We start from the raw sequence: 25,653 nt of genomic DNA, 5'->3' as shown, positions 1-25,653 counted from the left end.
GTGCATGATTAATGCCCCTACTTTAGTCTGAGATGGAGAGGCCTCGGGTGAAACAGCTGATCACATGACTACACCTGAGTGTCCATGGGCCAGCTTTTTTTTATATACATATACGTATATACTGCTGAATTCTTTGCTAAAGGGTGAACAGTGTTGGAACTGTGATGCTTGCATTTCAGTGCATTAACAGTGGATTAATTAGTGCCAAATAAAGCAGAAGATGAAGCAGCGAATTCCCTCTATTTGTATCTCTTTCTCGCAAACTGAGCATTTTTTAAGTTATCGGGGGCACTGAGCACCACCGTTATTTCAGAGAGTAGCACACCAACTGTTGATCGATATATATCATTGGATGGAATAGTAAATCTAAATTAGCCTGCTGTTGTTATCTCTACAAAAGTTAATCTGTTAGAATTAATAAAAATGTGTTAGAACTTCCTATCTATCTATCTATCTATCTATCTATCTATCTATCTATCTATCTATCTATCTATCTATCTATCTATCTATCTATCTATCTATCTATCTATCTATCTATCTATCTATCTATCAATCTATCAATCTATCTATCTATCTATCTATCTATCTATCTACAAGCACCAGGGAGCCACGCACACACACAGACAACCACGCACGTACACACACACTCCTATGGGCAATTTGGAACGGCCAATTAACCTGAAGTGCATGTTTTTTGGAGGTGGGCGGAAGCCGGACAACCCGGAGAGAACCCACGCAGACATGGGGGGAGAACATGCAAACTCAGCACAGAGCGGGACGCGAACCTGGAACCGCCTTGCTGTGCGGCGACAGCGCTACCCACTGCGCCACCATGCTGCCCTCTATCTATATCCATCTATCTATAATACTAATAATGGGTGGGATTTATGTAGTACTTTTCTAGGCACTCAAAGCACTTTACACTGAACCCATTATTCATTCTCCCTCGACAGCCACACCAGTGGTGGTAAACTACAGCTGTAATCACAGCTGCCCGAGGGCAGACTGGCGGAAACGTGGCGGCTAATTCGCGCCAATGGCCTCTCTGACCACGACCAAACATGCACTCACATTCATAGACCAGTGTGAGAAACTGGAGGCAAGCTGGGTGAAATGTCTAGCCCAAGGACACAACAGAGAATTGCTGGGATGTGGGATTCAAACCACCAACCTTGAGGTTTTTGGACTCTATTGGACCCTAGGCCACAGCCACCCTGTCTGTCTGTCTGTCTATCTATCCATCCATCTGCAGATTTGAAGGCAGTCCTTGAAATCTTATGCTATTCTGTGTGACGTAGAGATGGTATTGATGCTGTGTAATCTTGTAGTGTGACATAAATGTTCTCTTTAATGCTGCTACTAATACACTCCGGCTCCTTTGCTGCTGAATTCAATTGGCAAATTCAATACCTGTAATTTAGTTAGGAGAAAATCATTCTCTCTCTCTTTCTCTCTCTCCTTCTGTTTCCTACTCTTTCTCTCTCACACACACACATGCTGTTGAATGTTTGGGATTATCAGGGTCATGTTAATGGGTTTTCATTGGGTGAAGTACTTCTTTGGGTATTTCTTGCTGTTATGTAGTGAGAGCTGGGGGGCAGAGTGGTACCTGGATGAAGACTTCAATAGAAGCAGACCGGGGTGTAACCCCTCTGTCTGTGGCACCGACTGTGAGCCAATAGGAGTCTTTCGTCTCACAGTCCAAGATGCCGGCGGTGTAAATCACCCCTGTTGAAGCAAAGAGAATGATTAATGCAATCCTTTTACCTACACTTGAGAATACATATTCATCAAGTGTGTGTGTGTGTGTGTGTGTGTGCGTGTGTGTGTGTGTGCGTGCGTGCGTGTGTGTGTGCGTGTGCTTGCACGTGTGTGTGTGTGTGTGCACTTGGGTGTCATCAGCAGACCACATCCCTAAAAGATCTCATGATCTCATTGGCAAAAACTTTGAATACTAAGTTTCCGGAGGCAAGGACACAAATATAGTGCAAACTTTGTGTCCTAGGTTCAGTGACATTCACAGCTATTAGTGGCAGCACTGTAGTCACCTTCAATGTTTCAGCTTCCCTACGTCTAATCACAGTTGACCAAACTGCTCCCCCTGCAAATTGCATAGTGCTACACATTCCCTGAACTCCCCTACACCAATAAAGTCACACACAGGAACGCAGACACACACACACACACACATTAACTGGGGTGTGTTTAGTGGCCTTAAGGAAGATGAGCAGCTGACAGCTTTGGTGACCTCTTGAGGGACGGAGAGTGTACTCACAATGGATAACACATGGGTACATTTTTGTCATAAAAGACTGTCTGTAGAAAAAACACAAAGACACACGTACGAGTTCTGACCTGATGTTTTCAGATTCATTCATGTCATATCCAGATTTTGCCAAGAGCACTGAGGCAAGGTCATGAGCGTCACACACAGTTAATTAATGAAACTTAAGGCCAGGATTACCTGAAAAAATACATATTTTTAATTTTTCAATTTTCACAAACAATAAATAAAACAGCTGGTGTTGGAATAGACCATCAAAGGATTAGATTTAAGTTATCATAAACTGGCCATAACGGCACCCAAAATGAGTATGTAAAGGAATGACACACAAACACACACTAAAACACCCCATCTACTGTGTAGTACTGACTGGACTACTTCTCTTTCTTTGAGTTTCCATTAAGTAAAAAAGTACCTGGTACTTCATTTTTCCAAGCAAGCCAAGCAGGGATTATCCAGACCACCGATTGGCCAATCCCTTTGCAATGCATAATCTTGTTTTGCTTTTTTTATTTTACTTTATTTTATATACTTTAGTAATCCCCAGATGGAAATTAGAATTTGTTCTGTGTTTCTGCACAGAACAAATAAATGGCTGTCATACTCTTCTTTGGTGACCTTAATTTTTTTTCGTGCCCCTTTATATAGTGGAGGTGCAGGCATTCCTAATCTAAACGATTAATGAGAGGATCACTAGAGGTGTGTGTGTGTTGGAGACTATGCTACAGCAGGTATCATTTCATAATGGGAAAACAACCAGCAGAAAATTACACAAGAGGAGTGTTAAGTCTACTGCAGTGTAGGTGGAATTATGTGATGAGAATGTTGTGTTGGCCACAGTAACTGAGTGCATTTGCAACTAACAAAAAACTAACCAAGGTAACAAATCCCAAAAAGACAAAACTATGACTGGACAAGATGAGCAAGGATTCATTTACTGTACTTCAATACCCCTTATTTATGTTTAAGTAAAGCTGAAAATAGTTGAAACACTTTAAAAATGGATGGGGTTAGTTAGTTTGAGTACATCTTTACAAACACAATGCATTAACATAGTAATTAGTATTAGGACAGGAATTTTTTGCAGTGTCTATTTTTTATGACCTTATTATTGAAGAGTAACCTGCTTGTCACATCACATTCATGTTATGAAGATAATATTCATGTGCCTTCAATTTCAGAGAAACCATGTTGTTCCCTTGATATCATATCAGTTTGCACACAGAGTTACACATTAGTGAAGCAGTATACTTAGTAAACATACTTCTTAGGATATTATTAACTATTTACCATGCAGTGCAACGAGTGGACAAATCAAGGACTCATTTAATTTGATTTAAGTAAATGAGAGCAGGGACAGTCAAGATGTTTTAACCATTCTAGACCACTGGGAAAAACAGCACACTGCCAGTCCTCCTTGATTCATGCCTAACATCTGCAAGCCAATTAAAAACCATATTTGCAGGATAACATCATGACCATAAAGTATGTTAATGCTAACCAGAGAACCTTTCCTGCATAAATTACGGCAATATTGTCATAATATTCTTCCCAAAAATACATATACATATATTAATCTGTTGGGAAGCAGTTATAGTTATAAAACCATTAAAAAAACATTAATCTGAGGCATTTTGTTGCAGCCTTGCAAGGCAAAAGTGTTACCTTATCACCTGAAAGTGCAAGAATGTCGGGTTAAGACTGAGCATGTGCCCACAGTGTGCACAATGCATAGTAAAAGTGTTGGATGAAACGCATCCTCGCCCTGCCGTCCTTGGCCATGTCCTTTTCAAACCACATCTCATCTCTCGACACGCTGCTATAAAGAGGGAGCCCCAGCAAAACAGAGCTGGCTGTTTCAAAAGCTTTTTTGAACTTTCAGACTGACAGGCACAACTCAATGACTTCAGTCTAAATATTACTCGACAACGTCCATTCTCACCATGAAGCACACACTTCAAAGAGTGAACACAAAAACTGAAGGCTTTTGGCATATTTTCTAATATACAAGTTAGCAGTTCACTTGTGTTTACATCAATCTGTCAAATTTGCTCAGTTTCTCCAAGATCCGGGGGGGACATGATCTAATTAATGCCATCATATTCAATAATCAATCTTAAGCTGATGATAAAGCGCTGTGCTCATTTCTCTGCACATTGAGATGGAACTGGATAACTCTGTGTGTTGACATGAAAAAAAAGGCTGTTAACAAATGCAGAATAGATGACTTTTTAAATGTGTTTTTGTAACTTGAAGAGTGCTTTATCCTGACTGCGATAAATCCTGGAGCCTGAAAACCTACTAATAGAGGAGCAGTAGCTTCTGACAGCTGCCCAATGACAAATTACAGGGGTTGCTTTCCTCCTAACCCACGACAAGAATACAAATTTTTGGTTAAAAGTAGCAGAGCTAAGGATTTAAGTCGGAGAAGAATCTGCTTCTCTTTGATGGCTAGCCCCGGTGCTTTCCTTTCTGCACTTGAGTGAGTGGTCTTAAATATCAAATGTGGGAACAGTGGGCCCCGGCGGCAGGTATGAGTGACAGTCAGTGAAGGGGGCCAGGAGCTACACAAGATGCATGTGCTTGACTGGTGCGCATGTTATGACAGGTTTAAATGAAACTAAAAATAGGGTTTTACATATTCTCACTTATTCACTCTGTCTGTTTTATTCAATTTCACTGTCACACACACATCTTCTCACACTTAGCTTTGGCACTAAGAGCCACAGATTGACAAGCAGTCAGAGAAAAGGCATTCGACATGGCAGCTAAATGCATGGAGGAAGGACAGAGCGGCTCAACTCTGTCCGAGCCTGACAAAACTGCCTTCTATTCTACGAGGAGAAAAAAAAGGAAAATGCTGGCTAGTGTTTTGTCTTGTTATCTGAAGCCAAAGCTGCACTGATCTGTTCACATGCACATGATAAGAAAATAACAAAGGCAATCGCTCAAAAACAAATTTCCAAAAAGAAAAAAAAAATGTCTAAAAAGGATCGGGAGGAAGAAAGCTGTATTTTCTTCTGACACTTTCTATGTACTCCAGACTCCTCTGCATCCTCTTCCGCACTCTCTTCACTTCACGTCCACTCTCCTCTCCCCTCACTTTCTGCTCTAACAAGCACTCTGATTTCCCCTGGAAACTCAGCACTCAATAAACTTTCCCGCTAGCTTGATTCTCCTTACTGAGTTTTCAACCCAAAAAACTAGGATCCATCTATATACTGTATGGCTGTGTTTTGTGATTGTACATACACTATATACAGATAGGAAAAGACAGAGACGCAGAAAGAGCAGACAAAATACATTCTTCTCATTTGGCTATCTGTGTCTCTCTCACTTTCTCTCTATATAGTCAATATTAATTAGCCTAGTTAAAAGGTCAACGCAGGCCTCCAGTGCAAGTCATATACAGTAGGGGCCAGAGTGACACAAGCAAAAAAGAAGTCAAGAGAAGATTAATACCAATTTACCAAAATAACTACTTAAACATACCAAATGGGCTAAAACAAACTACCTTTTCTTAAACTTCTACTTGTTATTAGTGTTTAGATAATTATCTAGTTCTACATTGTTTTGAACACAATTCTGTGTGGTTAAATACCACCCCATATTTGCTGCTACTTGATTAAGTAGTGTCTGCTACATTTATGATTAAAGGTACTCAGACTGAAGAAGAAAGTCAAATAGTATCTAGTACCTGATAAAAGTCAGTGAATATAGGAAATATGTGCTGAAATTAAGAGTACTGAGAGTATAAAACTTGGATGAAATACTTGTGATGTAAAAGAAAACATATAATACTGATCTACAACAACACCTGTAACATTGCTCCACTGAACCACACTGTCAGGAGACAGAATAGAATTTGTCCTTAATAATAACTATAGCATCAGCATTGGTTCAACACTGTAACCTAGAGTATCATGACTGGGAATAGAGTGAATGAATGAGGGACTCATTTAGGAGAATAAAGTTTAAGTTGTTCAGATTCACCAGGAGAGATGAGGTTAACAGCTCTAGCTCTACTTACAGCCGGGGACAACAACAAGCTTTAATGAAAAAGTAAGACTTCTCAATTACTCCCACTTTGTTCCCATGGAAATACGGTATGCAGATTCTGATGACTTCATATACGCTGATGGAAACTTTTCAATCGGACAAAAACATTCATAAAAAAGACTGTCTTTATGACAGCAGAGAGACAGTCCTGCTAATTAAATATATATTGATCCCACGAATGAGCCACCATAAGATAATATCAGCTGTTTGATTTTCATGCTGGCCCTTTGATTCTTTTCAGCTCTAAGGGAGTGACTCACAGCTTCTGGACTAACTGCAGCAGTGGTTGGGCGCAGCAGGACAGCTGAAGAAAACAACATGCTTATTTTTGGGTCAGGCCTTCTTAAATAAGTGCCACCGTGAATTCACTGCTTTAGCAAAGCGTGGTGGTGCGGCGCAGGAGAGCCTTGATCAATGTTATTCATACAGCAGTGGATCAGCTGTAGCGAGCAGCCTGAGGCCCAGCCAGCATAGCTGCCATGCTGTCCCCATTCCAGTAATGATCTCCCAGTACACAGGTCCCACGTGAGGCTCCAACAACACACACACACACACACACACACGCTCAGTCTTCACCTCTTTCCCTCTAGATCACCAAACAAAATCCATTCAAAAACACACTCTAAAGCAGCGATGGCACAACTCAGCTGAAAAAAAAACCCAGCATGACACTCTTCAGCAATGTAACAATTCCTATCGTTATGCATTGATCAGCAATACAATACAAGTGTTAATATTCCATGCATGGCACTGAATGTTACTGGATTTTTACTTTCCATAATTAGACTTCTGCATTGATTTTGTGTCACACCTGTGTCTTCGTCAATGGTGAAAGTGCCCAGTCCGCTGCCTTCTCTGATAGAGTACCGCACCACGCCATCCCGTCCCTTGTCATCGTCCTTAGCGCTGACTGTGATGACGCTTGTGCCAGCACGAGAGTTCTCCTTCACTGAGCCTCTCACAGCAAAGTCAGGGAAGTAGGGTGCATACAAATTCTCATTGACATCCACCACCTGAAGAAATGTAATGGCTGACTTTAATTTCACAGTATGGATCAAAACCATTGGATCATAATACAAAGAACTCCTGCCGTTGCATTAGACCTAGAAGCAATTAATGCCCACTGATCATGATTTCCTGATAAAAATATTATTTACATTTGTAATTTTCTCTAAATGGTGCATTCAACAGATACACAAACAACCACTCATGCCTACTGACAATTTGTAGTGATCAGTTCACCTAAATTGCATAATTTTGGAAATAGGAGGAAGCAGGAGAACCCGGAGAGAACACACACGGACAGAGGGAGATAATATAAACTCACAAAAAGGAAGCAAAGCAACGGCGCTACTCACCCATTATTATTATTATTATTATTGTTATTGTTATTGTTATTGTTATTGTTATTGTTATTGTTATTGTTATTCATTCATTCATTCATCGTCATTACTCGCTTCTTCTGCTGTCAAGGGTCCAGCGGTTGCTGGAGCCTATCCCAGCGGACAGGGAGCATGAGGCAGGGTACACATTGGGCGCGACGCTAGTGCACGGCTGAGCCACACATAGGACATATAATCATGCTCACACACACTCACATCAATGGACAATTTGTGACCGGCCAATTCACCTGAAGTGGAAGGAAGTCGGAGAACCCGTAGAGAACGCACGCAGACACAGGGAGAACTTACAAACTCCGCACAGAGTGGGACTCGAATTGGGAACCACCTCATTGTGAGACAACATTGCTACCCACTACGCCTCCATGCCACCTATTATTATTAGTAGTAGTAGTGGCAGTAGTAGAAATAGTAGTAATAGTAGTAGTAGAAGTAGTACGTAGTAGTAATATTATCATTATTACTGCCGTTCGGTTTAAGTTAAGTTTATTTTATGATTACGGCGAGGCATGCGGCTGAAGTAACTGTGCAGGACATGAGTGTGCCTGTATGTCCTCAGAACAATGATTCTGTGTGTTTGTGTTTGTGTGTATACACACCTCCACCTCCACAAATGTCTGACTGGTGAGACTGGGCAATCCTCTGTCCTCAGCAAGTAATGTCAGGTTGAAAAACTGTTGTTCCTCAAAGTCAAGTTCTTTCCTAACCCTCAACATTCCACTTGCAGTATCAACCTGTACAACAAATTAACATTTCAATTCATCAAAAGCTGCCGATAAAGGTTATCAGTAAATGCAACATTATAGGCAAAAAAGACATCACTTACCTCAAAAGTGCCATTGTAGTCATTAATCAAAGAATATCGGATCTGTCCACCGGGGCCAATATCGGGATCTCGAGCCTGCACCCAGGTAATCACAGACCCTGGTGGAAGGTCCTCCAGCGCCATAGCACTGTAGCTGCTAGGGATGAATGCTGGGGCACAGTCATTGACATCTTCCACAATTATACTTAGAGTAGTGACAGATGACCTTCGTGTGCCTCTTTCAGCTTTGTCCCTCACTTCGATCTTTAATGTGAATACTGGGATGGTTTCCCTGTCCAAGTGGGAAGCAACAAACACACTTCCTGTTTCACTATCAATACCAAACTGAGGGACACTAGTCAGCATTTTATAAGAGAGCAGCCCATTTTGACCACTGTCTATGTCAAAGGCATTGATGGTAATAACTTCATTGCCAATTGCAGAGTTTTCTGAAATAAGAGCAGAGAAGCTGTCCTGATAAAATTGGGGGTCATTGTCATTTGCATCTTCAATTATTACGGTCAGAAGTCTCCAATTGGACATCTGAGGAATACCCTGATCGTAGATGGTGATATTAAGGAAGTAACGATCCATTCGCTCTCGGTCTAGTGGCTGCAAAATAGTTATCAACCCATTCTTCATGTTGATATTGAAGCAGTTCTCTTTATTGCCATCTGATATAGAAAAGAGAACACGGCCATTGAAGCCTGCATCACCATCTCGTGCTCTCACCTGAAATACACTTGCTCCAGCAGCAAGGTCTTCTCTCACTAGAATGCTAGTAGGAAATGCCTCAAACTGTGGTGCCTGTTTGTTCATAGAGAAAATGTCTGAATATCTTTCATCTGGTTTTGGTCGAGCAATAGAAGATACTTTTGAAAACATCTTTTCCACCAACATCTGAGCTACCCTGGTCTCCCTGCAGCTAACCCCTTTGGGTGGCATCCTACCCCTCACCACAGATACATTCACGTATGTTGGATCAGAGAACATCTCTCCATCTGTTGCAACAATTTTTAGGTTGAATACTCCGGTTTTCAGAGTAGTCACTGCTAATGATCTCTTTAATGACAAAGCCCCAGAGTCTGGATTCAAGTTAAAGTAGTCTAACTCATTTCCGGACATAATCTTGTACCTCACCATTCCTAGCTCATCTATGTCCACAGCTGACAAGGTGACAATAGTTTCGCTGACAGGAAAATCACGGCTTATCATCCCCCTGCAAGAAACCATCTCAAAAAGAGGCTGGTTGTCATTGATATTTATCAGACGAATGGTGACATTAACCTCACTTTCCCGTCTGTAGGGTGAACCCCAATCAGAGGCCCGTACCGCAAAAGTATACATATCATCCGATGACTCAAAGTCCAAATCTCTTGAGATCCTTATCTCCCCTGTATCTCCGTCTATGATAAACGGTAGAGACTGTTCACCACTTATTGTGTGAGTGACAATCCCATTCTCTCCTTTATCAGCATCCACAGCAGACACAACAAGAGCAACGGTACCTATAGGTAAGCTCTCATTGATTGAAATATCATAAAGTGACTTGTTGAACACTGGAGAGTTGTCATTAGCATCTTCTATGGTGATTTGGATCCTCGTCCGCTCTTGACTAATAATATCAACCACTTCCATATCCATAAGCTCCTTTGATATTTTTGTCAGCAGCCTTGCAGTCGTAATAACTCCTGTTAAAGGATTTATATCAAAGTACATTGAATCTAATTGGCTGCTGAAGCTGTAATTGACACTGAGAGGAGCTGGGAAGATTTTCATCACCTCTACGATAGTGCCTGGGGGAGCTATTTCACTCAGCTTAACTGTATAAACATCTTTCTCAAACTTTGCCCTCACTGGTTCTGGCTTTGTAACAAATACCTGAACAACTTGGTTATTTGAAAACTTAGGAGGAATACCCCTGTCTTTAGCCTGTAAGGTTAAGTTGCAGCCATAAGGGAATGTATCCCAGTTCACCACTTCTGATGTTTTCACTCTATATTCATTCCCGACAGGAGATCGATCAACAACAAACTGTTCAAAGGGATCACCCTCAATGATGGACACCCATTCTATATCCCCAGATACCCCCTCATCTTTGTCCTCCACGGTAACTATGGCATAAACTGAGTCCTTGTCAACCCATGTTGGAGCAACAGCAACTACACTGAGAACGGGAGGAAACTCATTAACACGTTTCACAGTTAAAACCATCTTAGCAGCACTGCTAATACCATTATTCCCATAAAGTTTCATTCCTCTATCAACCACTTGCACCTCCAGCTCAAATCGGTCTTGTTTGTCCATCCTTGGCAAACCCATCAGGGTGATGACCCCACTCGTCGGATGAACAGCAAAGAGATCAATTCTGTCCTTAAAGAAATAGTAGAACTCCCCATTGGAACCCATGTCAGCATCTGTGGCTGTGACACGCCCTATGCTAGCACCCAGTGGTGCACTCTCAGAAACAATGAATGAATACGAAGTTGGGGAGAAGAGAGGTCGGAGATCATTGGTGTCCAAGATCTTGATATAAATAGTAGCCAAGGCCTCCAGGCCTCCCAGGGCAGACGCCTTAACTGTCAATGTGTAATTGTCCTGTACTTCTCGATTCAATATGGTGCCACTCCCTCCACTTGTTCGAATGCGGAGGAAACAAAAATCTCCGATTACAAACTCCTCAGTCTGGAAGATTCCATCATTGTTCCCAGACTCAATGGAATATTTTATTTCTAAAGAGCGAGGTGGTCCAAGAGTTATTCCCATTTTGACCTCACTCCTGGTGTAAGTTCTTGATGCAGAGTTCTCAAATATGGTGGCATTATAGGCTGGCTGGGTGAAAAGCAGCAAGCCATGTCCAGTCCTAGGTTCTGTCAGGAACTGGGCATGGGTTAAGGGGAAATAGAGGAGTAGAAAAAAGAAAAGAAAATACAAAGGAAGAAAGAACCTGGGTAGAGGAAGCATATTTCCCCACCGATTAAGCTTCATCACTATTCCATCACCCAGTCACCCTGTATTTGAAAAGGATGAAGAAAAAGAAAGAGTTCAATATTCAGTTGGTGAGTTATAACAGATGCACTCTCTGCATGTTAAAATTTTGATAGAGTGCTGCCAGACAAAAGTTTAAATAAAACTACAAAGCCCTTTCAGCGGCATCACTTATACAGATAATGATGGCATATTCTATGTTGCATTCAAACCTTAAATACTTCACCTAAAAGTCCCAAAAGTGAAAAATGTTATCTCTTTAGGCAAACCACATGACAACACAGCACACTTACACAGCCTCAGTGAACCATGTCAGTCATCTAAATAAAATGACAGCGATCAAGAACAACAACTGTTTTTAACATATTTGACAAAATAACTTTTTTAGTTTTGGGATATTTTCAGCAAATACAACTATGAAGATTCCATGGTCTGACCAACATTATGGTTAATTTTGGAGTATATTTTTAAATTTTTGCAAACTCACTATGATTAGATTAAATACATTATCGAGTTAAACCCAACAGTAACAAATCAAAAGGATGAGGAAAACAATTAAGAAACTCCTCTCCTTGTTTTTTTTTTTTTTTCCCCTTACAAATAAGATACTTGTAAACATCATATACTGTAGATCACTACACTGGATATATGTGTTGCTTCACAGCAGCCTTTCCTTGATCAATATAGAATTCAATTTCAACATAAACTAAAAAAATTCTAAGGGAATTATGATGTTAATTAACATAAACCCGCTGTATGGAGGTCGTTTTGCATAGATTATTATCAACACTTAATAGAGTCAAATAAGCATTCCCCAGAGGACGAACGTCCTGGAAGATGAGGGAGCGTTTATCGGCTCTCATAGGCGCGGATCGGATGGAGCTAGTGTCCGTCCAAAATCCGTGACTTTATTAGGCTACATTGTGGAGCTGCGGTCCAATGCAACCTAATTAACTTCTACACATACATCACTCACATTGCAGCGTGTCATACCTTGGACTGAATAGTTGCGATCCCGGGAAGGCAAATCATCTCCCATCCTGTCTCCGACAACAATGTAAAAAGCAGTACGCATAAAATAGTCTCACCAAAGTCAACGGTGAAATGGAAATGTAAAAATTGATGTGAGCACATCCCGAAAGACTGCAGCCATCCTTCCCAAAACTAAATAGCCATTGCCCCACTTTCATGCGTCTGACGACTGCAACCCTGGACGTAGTGGAATATGAACTGTAATAGTTCACATTAAAATTGATGTTTAAAAGGTTAAGTGTTCATTTGCAAATATATTAAAATCCGAAACAATTGTGGAATAAGGAACCTGTCGCTTAATGTAAGTTTGCATGCTGCCAGCATCAGTTGTCGCTCGTGTGCACCCACAGTGCGCTTACTGGATGGAAGAGGCGGGTCGGTCGAGCGCCGATCTTTTCCGAAAGTAGCCGAGAAGCTCCGGAAATGAGACCGGCGTCAGATTCGCCAGGCAGCATCAACGGCGTAGTGTATCTCACAAGCGAGAGAGGTTAATTGATTAGCAACCAGAAGTTTTGCCACCAGTAAAATTTGTTTCGCTTGCCACTATGTCCTCTCTTTGTTATAATAAGGGATGTGGAGAGCGATTTGATCCTGAAAATAACCCAGATGGTGAGTAATACCTTGGTGTACTGTAGCGGGTAACACTGTAACCATGCTAACCTCTGATCATCTGGAAATTTCTATAGTCTCAGGCCTGGCGGCCCACGGTAGCTAACCATACATTAGCGGACAACACGGTCCACACATAAACACTACTGGAACTTTTTTTTCTTCTTTAATTCGGGAAGCTAACAAGATGTCACGACGTTGCTAGCATTTTTGAGCTCGGGATTAGCCAGTTCCAGGGTATTGTTAGAATTTTCAGAGCCAATGTGTCGGTCAGGGCACACCGCCAAGTTAAGCTAAGCAATAAAGTTAGCATACAGTTACTGAAACGAGTCTCTCAATGTATGTTTAAACTAATCAGTGCTACATTTCAATGCTATTTCATTAACCATAACTAGTTTAGCATTTGTTGCTGCGGGAAAGAAGGACATGCATATGTTCTAACAACTTCGAAGATTACAAAGGTAGCTAGCTTGAGAAAGGCTAGCCTAGTTAACAGTGATGAGAAAGATGTTACATGGTGTAATAACGGAATGCTGTCCATTTCATAAAGCTCTACTGTTAGCCTAACAGGTTAGCCACGTTCACTGCTTGAAATACCAGTAAAGTGACTACTGTGTTTCCCTAATTTATTTTCCAACTGAACTGACAACACAGTGGGATTAATGAAATTAAATAAAACAGTAATTTGCCTGTGAATATCATCAAACTATAACTTTCATTCATGATATGTATTCGTATCCCACGACAAAACTTTCGCTGACTCCCTTAAAAAGTAATTCTGTCTTCACGTAATACAGCATAACGCGGTAGGAGTCATCTACATTACGTTTAAATTTTAATCGGATATTTTTGATAACAGATTTTGCTGCCTTCAGTTTTAGGTATTTGTATCGAGATGGTCTATCTAGAACTTAATGGTACTGTTCTGTAAGAAAAACACATGATCTATGTTGTAACCCATTCAAGTAATTGTACAGCGATTTGTTTATAATGACAAAAAACTTTAAGTACACATGGCTTTAGTACACATGGCAAAGTTCACACTTACATTCTAGTTGTATCGATTCATCCAGTAAACACTGGACATTACTCCAGATTATGTGATTGTTAAGTCTTAAATTTAAGATTAACAATCACATTCTGAAATTGCAGAACTCGCTTCATTGTTATGTAAAAAACACAAGCTTTATGCCACAGTGAGAAAATTAGAATGTACTTTCTTAAAGTTTTTCTTCAAAGAAACTAGAACTCATCAAAAGTAGGTCAAAAAAGCTATAAGTTTGTTTAAGTCAGCTCAACACAGATGTTACTGTTTCCTACAGCTTACAGTTTTTCTTAGAATGTCTGTTTTAATTTTCACAGATGTCTGTACTTATCATCCTGGAGTGCCAGTTTTTCACGATGCATTAAAGGTATAATATCTCAAATTAAACTGTTAGCTTGTGTCTTATTATCTGGTCAGAGTTAATGTGTGTGAGTTTCTCCAGGGATGGTCCTGCTGCAAGAGGAGAACTACAGACTTCTCAGACTTTCTCAGCATTACTGTAAGTCTTTGATTTTGTTTTAATCCATGCTCTAAAATTCTCCATGATCTTGTCTCTGTTGTCTTTTACACCCATAGTTGGTATATTGGCTAGATTGGTCATTATTTGTCAGCTTAACACAGTACTTTCTCCTCGTAGGGTTGTACCAAAGGTCCCCATAACAAGGAGAAGCCCCCAGAGCCAGTGAAACCAAACGTGACATCATCAGGGGAAAAGAAAGACAACGAGGATCCCAAACCAAAGTTTAATGAATACATCATCTCTGCTCCAAAGCCTCAGGAGGCAATACAAAGACCAAGGTTAAATATTTGTATATACCAGTATATTTAATAAAGAAGAGGGTTTTTGAAAGCATTTTTCAATTAAGTCTTAAGAAGGGTGTTGTTATTAAAATCATGTTTAAAGGAAACAAACATACAGAGAAGAACCTACTTCCCTCTGTTCAATGAGGCTTAAATTATAAAGATGGTTGTCAATGTTAACTACGTGGATTACATTCTAATTTTTACTTGTCTTGGTTTGGTGATAAATAAAATGTTAGGTACATTATTAGAACTATTGATCCAAAGGATGTCAGGGTTTTTTTCTAGTTGTTTAGTCTGGATCCCTCCCTTCCTAGTTGAAAAGAAAGTAGCCAACCACTTATAATGTGTCTGCTGCTTGTGGAAGAAGTTAACTAGAAGTACTGGTTCTGTATCAAAGCCTGATCATGAACTGATTTGGGTGCGGTACATTACATCAAGTAAACAACAAAACCTATCCAAATAGTTTTCAGTAACAGCAATTGACCATGTTTTTGCTTGCATCTTACACTTATAAGCTCTGTTACTGTTACAGTGCTGATGAGCCAATGGTGAGATTGCAGAATAAAGTCTCTGGGTCTTTGAAACAAGCTCTTGAGAAACTTAAGCTTTCTGAAAATGCTGCAGAGACTAAAGGTGAGAAAAGGACTTTATCTTCCCCCCTTTTGCCCTTTTTATTCTTGACGGCTGCCTTCCATTTCTTGGTATCGTAGACACCAAGGTCATTTTGACAGTGAAAGTTAATGCCTCGCCGTAGGCAATATAACCTCACCCAGGTCATTCAAGTCATTGCATTTGAGTAACAGCTGTCAGGAACGAGGGATTTCATCTTAATGGGAATCCCTTTTAGGTGCTCTTCAAAGGGTGGGCATCAACTCCTTGTCTGTCTCTTTTCTCTCCAGAGGAGGATAGTGACGAGATCAAGATTGGAACGTCGTGTAAAAATGGAGGATGTACTAAGGTGAGTGAATGTGTGACTGCAAAAACATTCTGCAATAAACTGTCATGCTGCAAAAATCTGTTTCTTTGCATACTGTTGTCAGGTTTTGGAAATATCAGCTGACACTTTCTTAATTTGTAGCTGCCAAAGACGTTTTTGCTTCTTTTTTCAAGTTCTGTGTTAAATCCAATCAATGTTTTTAAAACACTTGAGGAACAGATGTCATGAAGTTAGGACAATGGTAAATAATGACGACTCAAACTGATCCTGATGTAAATTATAACACCGCAGAAAAGCTTGCCGCTTTGGTTGAAGGTTGAAGATTCAGTTTGCATTCCTCCTCCACATTTGCTTTGAGACAAATCCAAAGCAACAATTTTTGCTTAAGTTAATTTGGCTTGTCAGTGGGAAGTACGTTGTGAGGAACATTTACATTGACTTGGGTTTTCTCAAGATTTTGAGTGGGACTTTAATGATTTCCAAAATTGTGCTGTAACTGATTTGATGGAAAGCCATGAGATACTCTCTCAAGGGCTGTCTGCTTGAAGTTGATTAATTAGTTCAGGTCTCCGTTGCATCTGAGTAAGAACCTATTTGGAGAGATTGCATTATTGCAGATACAATTTATTTCAAACTTTGACATTTGTTGTATTTTATTATGTAAAAAGAACCCAATTCAGACCTATGTGCTTTTCTTTTTAATGAGATCTGCTTCTTGTAAAACACACTTTTGTTCCTTAGAGTTTTGATGGACCTGCAAGTGATGCAGACGTGTGCTCATACCACTCCGGAGTTCCTATCTTCCATGAAGGGTTGGCATTATGCTAATAACGTTTCATCTGTGCATGTCACAAATATTCTCTAGGCACTGTTTGATAAGTGTGCAGAGCTGCACTAGTATTCTCCGATAGTTCTGTTAGTCTTGTTTTATGGTCTCCTGAGTGAAAAATGAAGCAGCTTTGTGTCTTCCCTGCACCCCAGGATGAAATACTGGAGCTGCTGTAAAAGAAAAACCTCTGACTTTAACACATTCCTCTCGCAAGAGGGCTGCACTAAGGGAACCCATCTATGGAGGAAAAACGATGCGGTAGGTTTGACCATTTCACATCCAGTGGTCAGAACTGTATGGCACTGCAGATATCCTGAAACACCATCTAGTGGTATGTGTTAAAAACCTGCAGTGGAGACAGTTACGTTTGCCACGGCATTAAATGTTGCTTGTTTGAAATCTCTTTGCAGTGCAAGAAGGTGGTTCCCTGTCGTTTTGACTGGCATCAGACCGGCGCTCAGGTCATCATCTCTATCTATGCTAAGAACACCATCCCAAACCTGAGCTACGTGGACGCAAACAGCACATCGGTGAGGGATGCTACGATGTTTCTGTGTTCCTGTTCATGTCCAACCTGCTTTGTTTTCGATTTTTGATTGTGAAATTCTCAGTGTTGATTTTATTTCTTTTGTCCTGCAGCTCAACATCCATATTTTATTTGATGGAGAAAAGAAATTTGATCAGAATATAAAGTTGTGGGGGGTAAGAACATATATATTCTTATTCTACAAGCTTCCGTGAAGCAACCATTTTTAATTGATATGATTGTTGGACGTCTCGCCTTAAACTTTATGTCTTTCAATAGTTTGTTCTCTTTCCTAAGCAAGCGCAAGCCTGTAGTAACAACCCCTCTTTTCTTTGCAGGTGATAGATGTCAGTAAAAGTGTGATCAACATGATGGCTGCCAAAGTCGAGGTAGTCATGAAGAAGTCTGAGGCGATGTCATGGGCTCGTCTGGACTTTCCTCTTCCTGTTTCCTCTCCCAAGGATGACGAAAAGAAAAAAGAGGAAGACGACAGCGAGGATGAAAATGAATTACAAGGACATTAATTAAAATAACATCCCATGTGTTCCAGCTATTTTCAAGCCACACAATCCATTCCTTATCTTTTTTTTAACCACTTTTGCTATTGAGGAACTTTTGGCTTCGTACTGGTTTTCCTGAGCAACGGTCATTTTCATTGATCAAAACTTTGTTGAAATGGTAAAAATCGTTTTTTTATAGCGGTTTTTCACTGAAGTACTGTACAGAAATTGGGGAGCACTGATAGAAATTGTTCTTTTTAATTGCACTGAAAGCCTTTGGAAAACAACGCTGCACAAAAGACAAGAGTCAGACATGACCAGTGCTTAATCTCAAAGCCATAAAGTCTTTGATGGGGGGCCGCTAATTTCACGTCGTCAAAATTTACGCTGTCTGGACCATCTGGTTATGTAAACTGTAGTTACTGTACCTCTTTTTCCACCATTATCAAATCTTTCGCTGGACTGTCCTCACAGACTCTGTGCCTGTGATAATGAAGCTGCTCTATGTCCTTAAATGATTACCCACTTCATAAGAACTGTTCTGATCCATTTGGATTCTGAATACCTTAACGTTAATGTTTGGCAAATGATAATCTGACCCTTAAATTTGAGGCAATGCATAATTTTTTGAACATTACACACATTTTATGTACGTTCTGTCTCCAATTTTGCTGTATTTATTTCATTTCTTGTCATAGTAACAGCACCGTTAGAATAATAAGAATGTACCATATATCTAGCAATTCAAAGTATTTTGATCAAAGTATTGTATCAAAAAATGTTATGCTAAACAGCATGTCTGAAGACTTACAATGTAAGAGAATGTTGTCTAAAGCATGACTTGGTGATGAGGGTAAAGTTGTTTGGGAACCAATTCATGTTACCAAACATAAATGTGTGTCTTGTTAAACTGAGGGTGATGGTGCATGTGTGCAGATGTTCAGCACAAGATTTTGGGATCAACAGCCAAGATGTCAATGAAAGAAATAGTGAAAGATGTTAAATTGCGTGAGTGACTTGGACATTTTTAAAACTGTTGCATATTTTGAACTCTATCCTGGTGCCATTGAGATGTTACAAACCTTGACATCAATGCTGACATTATCACCTCTTTCCCATTCCTGAAGCTTGTCACCCACTACAATCAGTCACCTCCCACATAAGGAAATGCTAAATGTCTGTACTTGAGTGACGCAACACGCTGCAACACTTCCAGATTGAGAAGGTAATCGGCAGGAACAAGTCAACCCTAAGGGATGAATGTGAAGACTGAGTATAGAACACTTCCATGACAGAAAGCATAAATGTTGCAGAGCTAACCCTAACCCCATGGGAAGGATCGCTCAATTTAAAAGTTCTGGTTTGAGTATGTTTAAAGTTCAACAGTTTCATGACCCATTTTTTAACATTTCCCACAAGTGATAGTCTTGTTAATACAGTTGAAATACATTCCCATAAAGATTTTGGACTCATTACAAATTAGTCAAACGTACTGTATAATTCACAGTGCTTTGGTATTAAAATTCATGATGCAGCGATAGCTGTGCCTTCACATAGCTGTTTGGTAGTTGCTTTTCTCTGGGTCACTGTCCCAGATAAGTGGCTGTCTCTCAGAGAGAGTGATTTTTTTCCACCTTCCAATATGATACCAAGGAGATCCTCGGCATCGACGTTTAGCAGTGAGGACAGCGGCAGTGACGACCCCCGCAACAATCGCCCCACAAAGTCCTGCAAGCACCAACCAGGGCCAAGCATCCTGCAGGTCCTCTAAGAATGGACGCATGGATTCTGCCAGCCTCTGGTCTGAGGAAGAGATAAAGGGTTTCATTATCTATTATCTATCATCAATCAAAACGGAAGGGGTAAATTATAGGGGGAAAAGGAGGGGGGGGCTTACTAGCATCCAGTAGATATGTATATTCATATCCAAGGTCTTTGCTGGAAATGAAGAATTCCCTGTTCCTGTGGAGGGGCAGGAAAGGCACCATGTGATAGTCTCCATTGTGTCCTATGGGGGCATTAGACTCTGGATACTGTGATGAAGGTGGGGCATGCCTCCTGAGCCACTCCTCATAAATACTGCCATGGAGGATGGAAATAAATACAGTAGTATGATTTATGGTCAACACTGCAAATGCACAACGTCATAAGATGTGTGTGTTTGTACACGTCTCACCTGTCAACAAAAGCATGGTGGAGAAGGAATATGGGGTCATTGGCCGAGCCTTGCACTGAGGACATGGATCCGTTCATGAACACATGCAGAGCAGCATGCATTCCCATTTGAGAGCTGCTTCCTAATCCGGTCTGTGGATCCCCGAACCCTGGAAGATTAGACGCATTCATTCAAGTGGCATGCCGTGACTCAGGAAGCAGGCTTTCTCGTGTAAAATGAGATTTTGTCACACCAAATCAAATGTTGTGTATGACTTATGTCTACAAAATTCTCCCCTACAGCAACGGCTCAGTATTCTTTAAGACCATCGCGTCTTAAAGAAAGTAAGCTTTCATATGAGATTTGAATATGTTCAGATTAGATGTGGACCATTGCAAGCATGTGAAGCACCTTTGGAGGTAGCGCTGCATTTGATTTTTACTGTGTTAACCCTGCAGTGGTGGAAATTGTACATGAGTTTATATTTCTAAATAATTGTATTGATAAATTTCTTCTTCACTTATCTTATTTATTTTTTAACCAGGTAAAAAACTAAAACTGAAATTTTAAATCTTTTACAAGAGCATCCCGGTCAAGACAGACAGCAGTATGAAGCAACAAGGTTAGAACAAACAGAAAAAAATAATTTACACTGCCCTACAAATTACAAATAAATACAAAAAAAGTAATTTAAAAAGGTGAGAATGTGAGTTGTTATTTTTAATTTGTTTTTCCATTGTATTTTGTTAGTAAATTATACTGCATTTATCAGTAATAATCCACATATTATATGGAAAAACAAAATCCGCAAACAAATGGAAGCCTCGGCTCCTAACCTGGATAATCATGCTGTGGTACTAAAATAATGGAGTTGCCACACATACACAATTGTGAAGCGACAGAAACAATTTTCAAAGTGAGAGTACAGAACTGTGTGTGTTAAACTAAAGGTGGAGGCCTGGATATTTGTCATCCAGCTGGTCTGACCTTCCAGAGTGTTCCTGAAGCTCATGTTGGCGGTGCGATCCATGGCTCCAGCGTCGTAGCTGGTCAGACTGAGGGTGAACTCCACCTCTGCTGAAGTTGGTAATCGTTCAACAACGTTACGATTGTGGTTTCCAGGGTTTCGACGCAACGGACCCTCATCACTGGCATCACACAACACACCTCTTTCATTGTAGTCCCCTGCACGGGAGCACAGTACCTGTTGATGGAGAAACATGTATGGGAGTACCCAGCAATGAGGAGAGCAGCAGCAACTTGTCAGCTTCACACAGTTTGAAAATAGACCTGGTGCAAACTTTACAATCAATTAATTGGTACAAAAATTAACTTCACTCAAGCAAGACAAAGTGACTATTACAAACCTCCTGTGTCCTCCCTATGAGGTATGCAAAATTATTTATAAACAGTGTGTGTGTGTGTATATATATATATATATATATATATATATATATATATATATATATATATATATATATATATATATATATATATATGTGTGTGTGTGTGTGTGTGTGTGTATCCACACACACATATACGGTATATGTATTCTATGTATTCTATTCTGCATAGATTAGTTCATAAAGCTTTGATATGAATTTCATTCACTTTTATACATTTAAATAATGCAATTCTGGAACAACATAAAACTGCATCTCACTGGAAAAGAAAAGATGAAAAAATAAATTACTGCTACTCAACTTTAACTACATTCCAACTCTGACTTTTATTGGAAGAAAATAAGAGAAAACTTTTGTCCACTCTCCTAGAAAGACTAGAGGACGTGGTTTTACCTTCCAGGAAGAGAACACTGAGCCCGGGCTGAGTAAATTTGGGTCCTGCGGGCTCCGGCCCCCCATCAGTTCATCCGTGCACACGTCGCACCCCTCGGCATCCCTCCAATCCCAGTAGGGGATGGTGAAGCTCATGTCTCCGGTTACCTTCCTAATTTCGCGCTCCCAGTGCAGCAGGTACACGCGGTGCCACGGCAGAAAGGCGGGCGCCCAGTGGGCGAAGTCCACGTCGGTCCACACGTTCCCTGGTCCCCCCAGCAGCGCGTTTCGGGACACGTAGTAATGCATCCACACAAACACATCGTACACAGACACGTCAGAGAACATCGGGTTGGAGCCGTTGGCCATCTCCTGGTAGGTTCCAGTGACCACCACATAATCTCTGCTCACAGTCTGCTTGGCCAAATTCAGGTAGGACACCAGCCTGGTCCTCTCGGCCCTGGACAGGTGGAACACATTCCTCCTCAGAGATTCTCTCCTCTCGTTGCAGGTCACCCCAAAGTAGCCAAATTTACAATCCGCACAGTTGAAACCCATGAAGTTCCCTGCGCACTGGCAAGTCCGGTTGTAGAAGACCAGGGGCCACTTCTCTCTATCGTCCAACCCGGAGAAGGGGTATTGGGGCCCGTCGGGCTGCTCGGACACCTCCACATCCCGACAGAAGCCGCGACCCGAGCTGGCTCCGCAGGGCGAGCCGTCTCCTTCCCAAACCGGGCAGCACTCTTTGGCGCGCAGGGCGTCCCGGGTGGCGCACAGACGGGGGAACTGCTGATAGCTGGGCGTCAAACATAACATGAAAGTCATAATAAAGGACCACATGCCAACAAGGAGTTCAACGCGCGTTGAAGCAACTAGACCAAACAGTGGACTGCCAACACCTTCATGAGTTTAAATTCTTCAGGGTGTTTTTTTTTTTTTTTGCTGCTGCACCCCTTCCTTTTTTTAATCCGGTCACATGCTGCCTTCGCCTCAGGGCAACTCTTAACCCGTGAGTAGGTAATGCATTCCAGTTTGTACGCCTTGTATTCTCAGGCAAAATAGTTATTCTAGCTTGATGAAACATTTTATGATGTGGTTTGCCATGGGCTGCTTATGAATGTGGGTCTGATATCACTATTTCTGAAGAACATCTTTTCCAATCATAAGAGGTCTTTGTGGGACAAGACACTTGTGCATATATTTATTGATTGCAAAGATTTGAATGTGATTATCTGCTGAGAATTGTTTTGAGGTCCAACTCATGACTACATCCAAAACAAAGGATTTACTGAGAACAAATCATGAGTAGAGTGACTGCGTGCCTTAGGCAGGAGATACATAGAAACTCTACAATAGTCTCACTGATGTATTTTGTGCTGTCTCAAGACTGCCTCCATCTCACATGGCTCCTAACATCTACACCATAACACCTGCTGCGCCTTGGCCTTCTAGCTTCACATCTAATGATTATGAGTCTGTTTGTAAGGGTTATATTTGATTAGTTAATCAGTGAAATATTGGCACCTGTCAGTTATAATGAACATTAAAAATTTATCCATTTTTTTTGTTTTAGTCTTTCTTTCTTTTGACCAAAACTAGAAATATTGCAGCAACATGCCTGTATATGACAACTATAATAGAAATAAAATCATGCCTATTAAATTACACTACATGTTCTCATTCACACTGCATCCCATGTCCTCTATCCACAATACACCTGGGAAGAATCTTCATGCATGATGGATCCATCCGTGAAAATCCCACACATACTCTCTACTCAGACTTCCCACATTATCATCAAAGAGAAAAAAACCCATGGGGTTGAGGAATAGGGAGGGAAGGGGAAGGAAAACTGTTACAGTAATGAGTGTGTCACAGAATGAGAAGAGGAAAAACCACATCATCCCACATATTACAAGCTACTCTAGATTCTAACTCATAATATGCTTCTTCTGCGCTTTCATATATGAGACTTTTATTTGCAGGTCATGCATTTTTACTTCGTAATTTAAAAAAAGGTACATATGGATGTATTTTTTAAACGTGTAGTAACGACTTTCCACCAGAGGGCGCCATTTAGCTGCATCCATCCTCGGTTCGTCTCATTAGACACCTGCTCTGCTCCTCTGTGCCCTCTGACCCCCAGGCCACAGACCTACAGGAAGATATCCGCTAGTTTGGTTCTCAGTAACGAAGCCCAACATAGCAACATCCTCAGTCAGGCATTTGACCCGCATTGGAGCAGACTTCCAGAACATTCTGTACATTTTTTTCTTGTTATTGGAAATGTGTCAGTCATACATTTCATAGTGCAGTGAGTTCACTGACATGCACGAATGCAACTGGAGAGCACATGTTCGACTTTTAAATACATCCCATTTTAAAAAATGGGTGTCATATAATTGAAAGTGATAAAAACACACACACAATGTTATGCAAATCAGATCTTTTGTCACTGTGACTTATGAGAAAAGAGAGTCAATGCAGGGCAGTGGATGTGAATTAAAATTTGGGGGTTGTTTTTTTTTTCAAATTTTGTACACAATTTCTCATCCAGCTTGGAAGAATCCCAAACCATTTTTCCTCAACACAGAGAACATAATTAGAATCTTAATGAAGACTATGTAGCTTTAAGTAAAATACATAACCTATTTAGGTTCACTGGTAAGTTACACACGTTTTATATGAGATTGCTTGATTAAAAAATCTTCTAAAATTGTCTTGAAAAAAGTATTTTCTGTCATTTGGTGCCACTTTTTGGTGTTGAAATCACTTGTCCTAACGCCAAACATGTTATAAACTGTGGAGCTTCCTCCACAGAGCTGGAGAATGTACCATACCCATTAACACAAATCATCTTTTTACTGCAACAGGGGCAAAGAAAATGATCTCATCTTCATACTAAAAGACAGGAATAATGTAAAATGTCATTCAAATTACAAAAGTTAACCATAATAACATAATAATAAACAAATAATAATAATTTGTTGTAATTATGTTTTCACCAGCTGTTTTTGTTTTTGTTTTATTTTGTTTTCCCTCTGAGGATAATTTGCCACCAATTTGCTTTGGAGGACAGAGATATCATTTAACTGAGATTAATGAGAATGCATAAAACTACTTAATGGTGGTGTAAATGTCAGTTATTGCCCAAGTAACACATTCTAACTAAATTCAGCTGTAAATGTTACAAGTAGACACTTTGAATCTGGATATTAAGTGTAACATTCCAGTTAGAAGCATCATCTCAAAGCTGTCATGATTGGTCAGTTTAAACTGGACTTGTTCCAAGAAATAAATTCCAATTAAATGTTCATTCATTAATTTCTCTTTTCCAGTTCCAGCTGCAAGCAAAAGTTTAGAAAGATGTTGAATTCTGGTAGACAGATCATCATCATTTAGTTGTCACCATTCTCATACAGACAACTACTTTCCAAAGATCTCCATCAGTTTGTCGTCTCATACAACCTATTTCTTTTCCACAGCTACCATTGTGGACTACTGATTTAATCACAGATGATGCTCCATGCCGTAGTCTGTTTTTGGAGTAGGAGGAGGTGGATATGGGGGGGGGGGGGCGTGTGCGTCAGTGAGTCAAACATGTTCCAGTAACGTGTTATATTATATGCTGCTATTTGCAGTTTGCTGTAGCCAAGCGCCAGACTGAGAAGGAGCAGAAACTGGCAGCACTCTTTTAATTGCCTCTCTGTGATGGAAGCGGTCTCTATAGGAATGGCATCTACAGGACTGCTGGTGGAAAACAGGTAGGCTGGTGTTTTCTTTTACTTTAGGTGAGCTGTGTGCACGTCAGTGAACGGGACTGCGAGCGCAGAAGACATAATTAAGTTTACACTCATCACTTCAGCACCACGGAGAGCAACTAAATGCCATTCTCAGGGATTAAA

The 25,653-nt window shown here is 40.5% G+C and overlaps 3 protein-coding genes across 3 annotated transcripts in view; 1 reads left to right on the top strand and 2 right to left on the bottom strand.

Annotated features, from left to right (window-relative positions):
• Positions 1-11,536, bottom strand: part of LOC137606145 (protocadherin Fat 3) — a 59,622-nt gene extending 48,086 nt beyond the window's left edge. The window contains exons 1-4 of the mRNA XM_068331249.1: positions 8,570-11,536; positions 8,343-8,477; positions 7,155-7,356; positions 1,610-1,728 (exon numbers count right to left, since the gene is read on the bottom strand). Coding sequence (XP_068187350.1) covers positions 1,610-1,728; positions 7,155-7,356; positions 8,343-8,477; positions 8,570-11,536 — 3,423 coding nt within the window. The remainder of the gene's footprint in view (positions 1-1,609; positions 1,729-7,154; positions 7,357-8,342; positions 8,478-8,569) is intronic.
• Positions 11,537-13,016: 1,480 nt separating this feature from the next.
• chordc1b (cysteine and histidine-rich domain (CHORD) containing 1b) lies at positions 13,017-18,470 on the top strand. The gene is made up of 11 exons (XM_068331856.1): positions 13,017-13,177; positions 14,540-14,589; positions 14,665-14,721; positions 14,860-15,020; positions 15,559-15,659; positions 15,926-15,984; positions 16,705-16,775; positions 16,945-17,050; positions 17,203-17,322; positions 17,432-17,494; positions 17,657-18,470. The coding sequence occupies exons 1-11, from the start codon at positions 13,114-13,116 to the stop codon at positions 17,840-17,842; spliced, it is 1,038 nt and encodes a 345-aa protein (XP_068187957.1). The 5' UTR covers positions 13,017-13,113; the 3' UTR covers positions 17,843-18,470.
• A 152-nt stretch (positions 18,471-18,622) lies between these two features.
• Positions 18,623-22,601, bottom strand: LOC137606556 (tyrosinase-like). Its single transcript, XM_068331855.1, has 5 exons — positions 21,770-22,601; positions 20,961-21,177; positions 19,995-20,142; positions 19,716-19,897; positions 18,623-19,621 (listed from the first exon to the last, which is right to left on the bottom strand). The coding sequence occupies exons 1-5, from the start codon at positions 22,586-22,588 to the stop codon at positions 19,368-19,370; spliced, it is 1,620 nt and encodes a 539-aa protein (XP_068187956.1). The 5' UTR covers positions 22,589-22,601; the 3' UTR covers positions 18,623-19,367.
• Between the last annotated feature and the right edge of the window lie 3,052 nt (positions 22,602-25,653).

This window comes from Antennarius striatus, chromosome 13, assembly GCF_040054535.1.
Source record: "Antennarius striatus isolate MH-2024 chromosome 13, ASM4005453v1, whole genome shotgun sequence".
Classification (NCBI taxonomy): Eukaryota; Metazoa; Chordata; class Actinopteri; order Lophiiformes; family Antennariidae; genus Antennarius; species Antennarius striatus.
The sequence above is the reverse complement of the archived record's forward strand: the minus strand, read 5'-3'. Positions and strand labels throughout refer to the sequence as shown.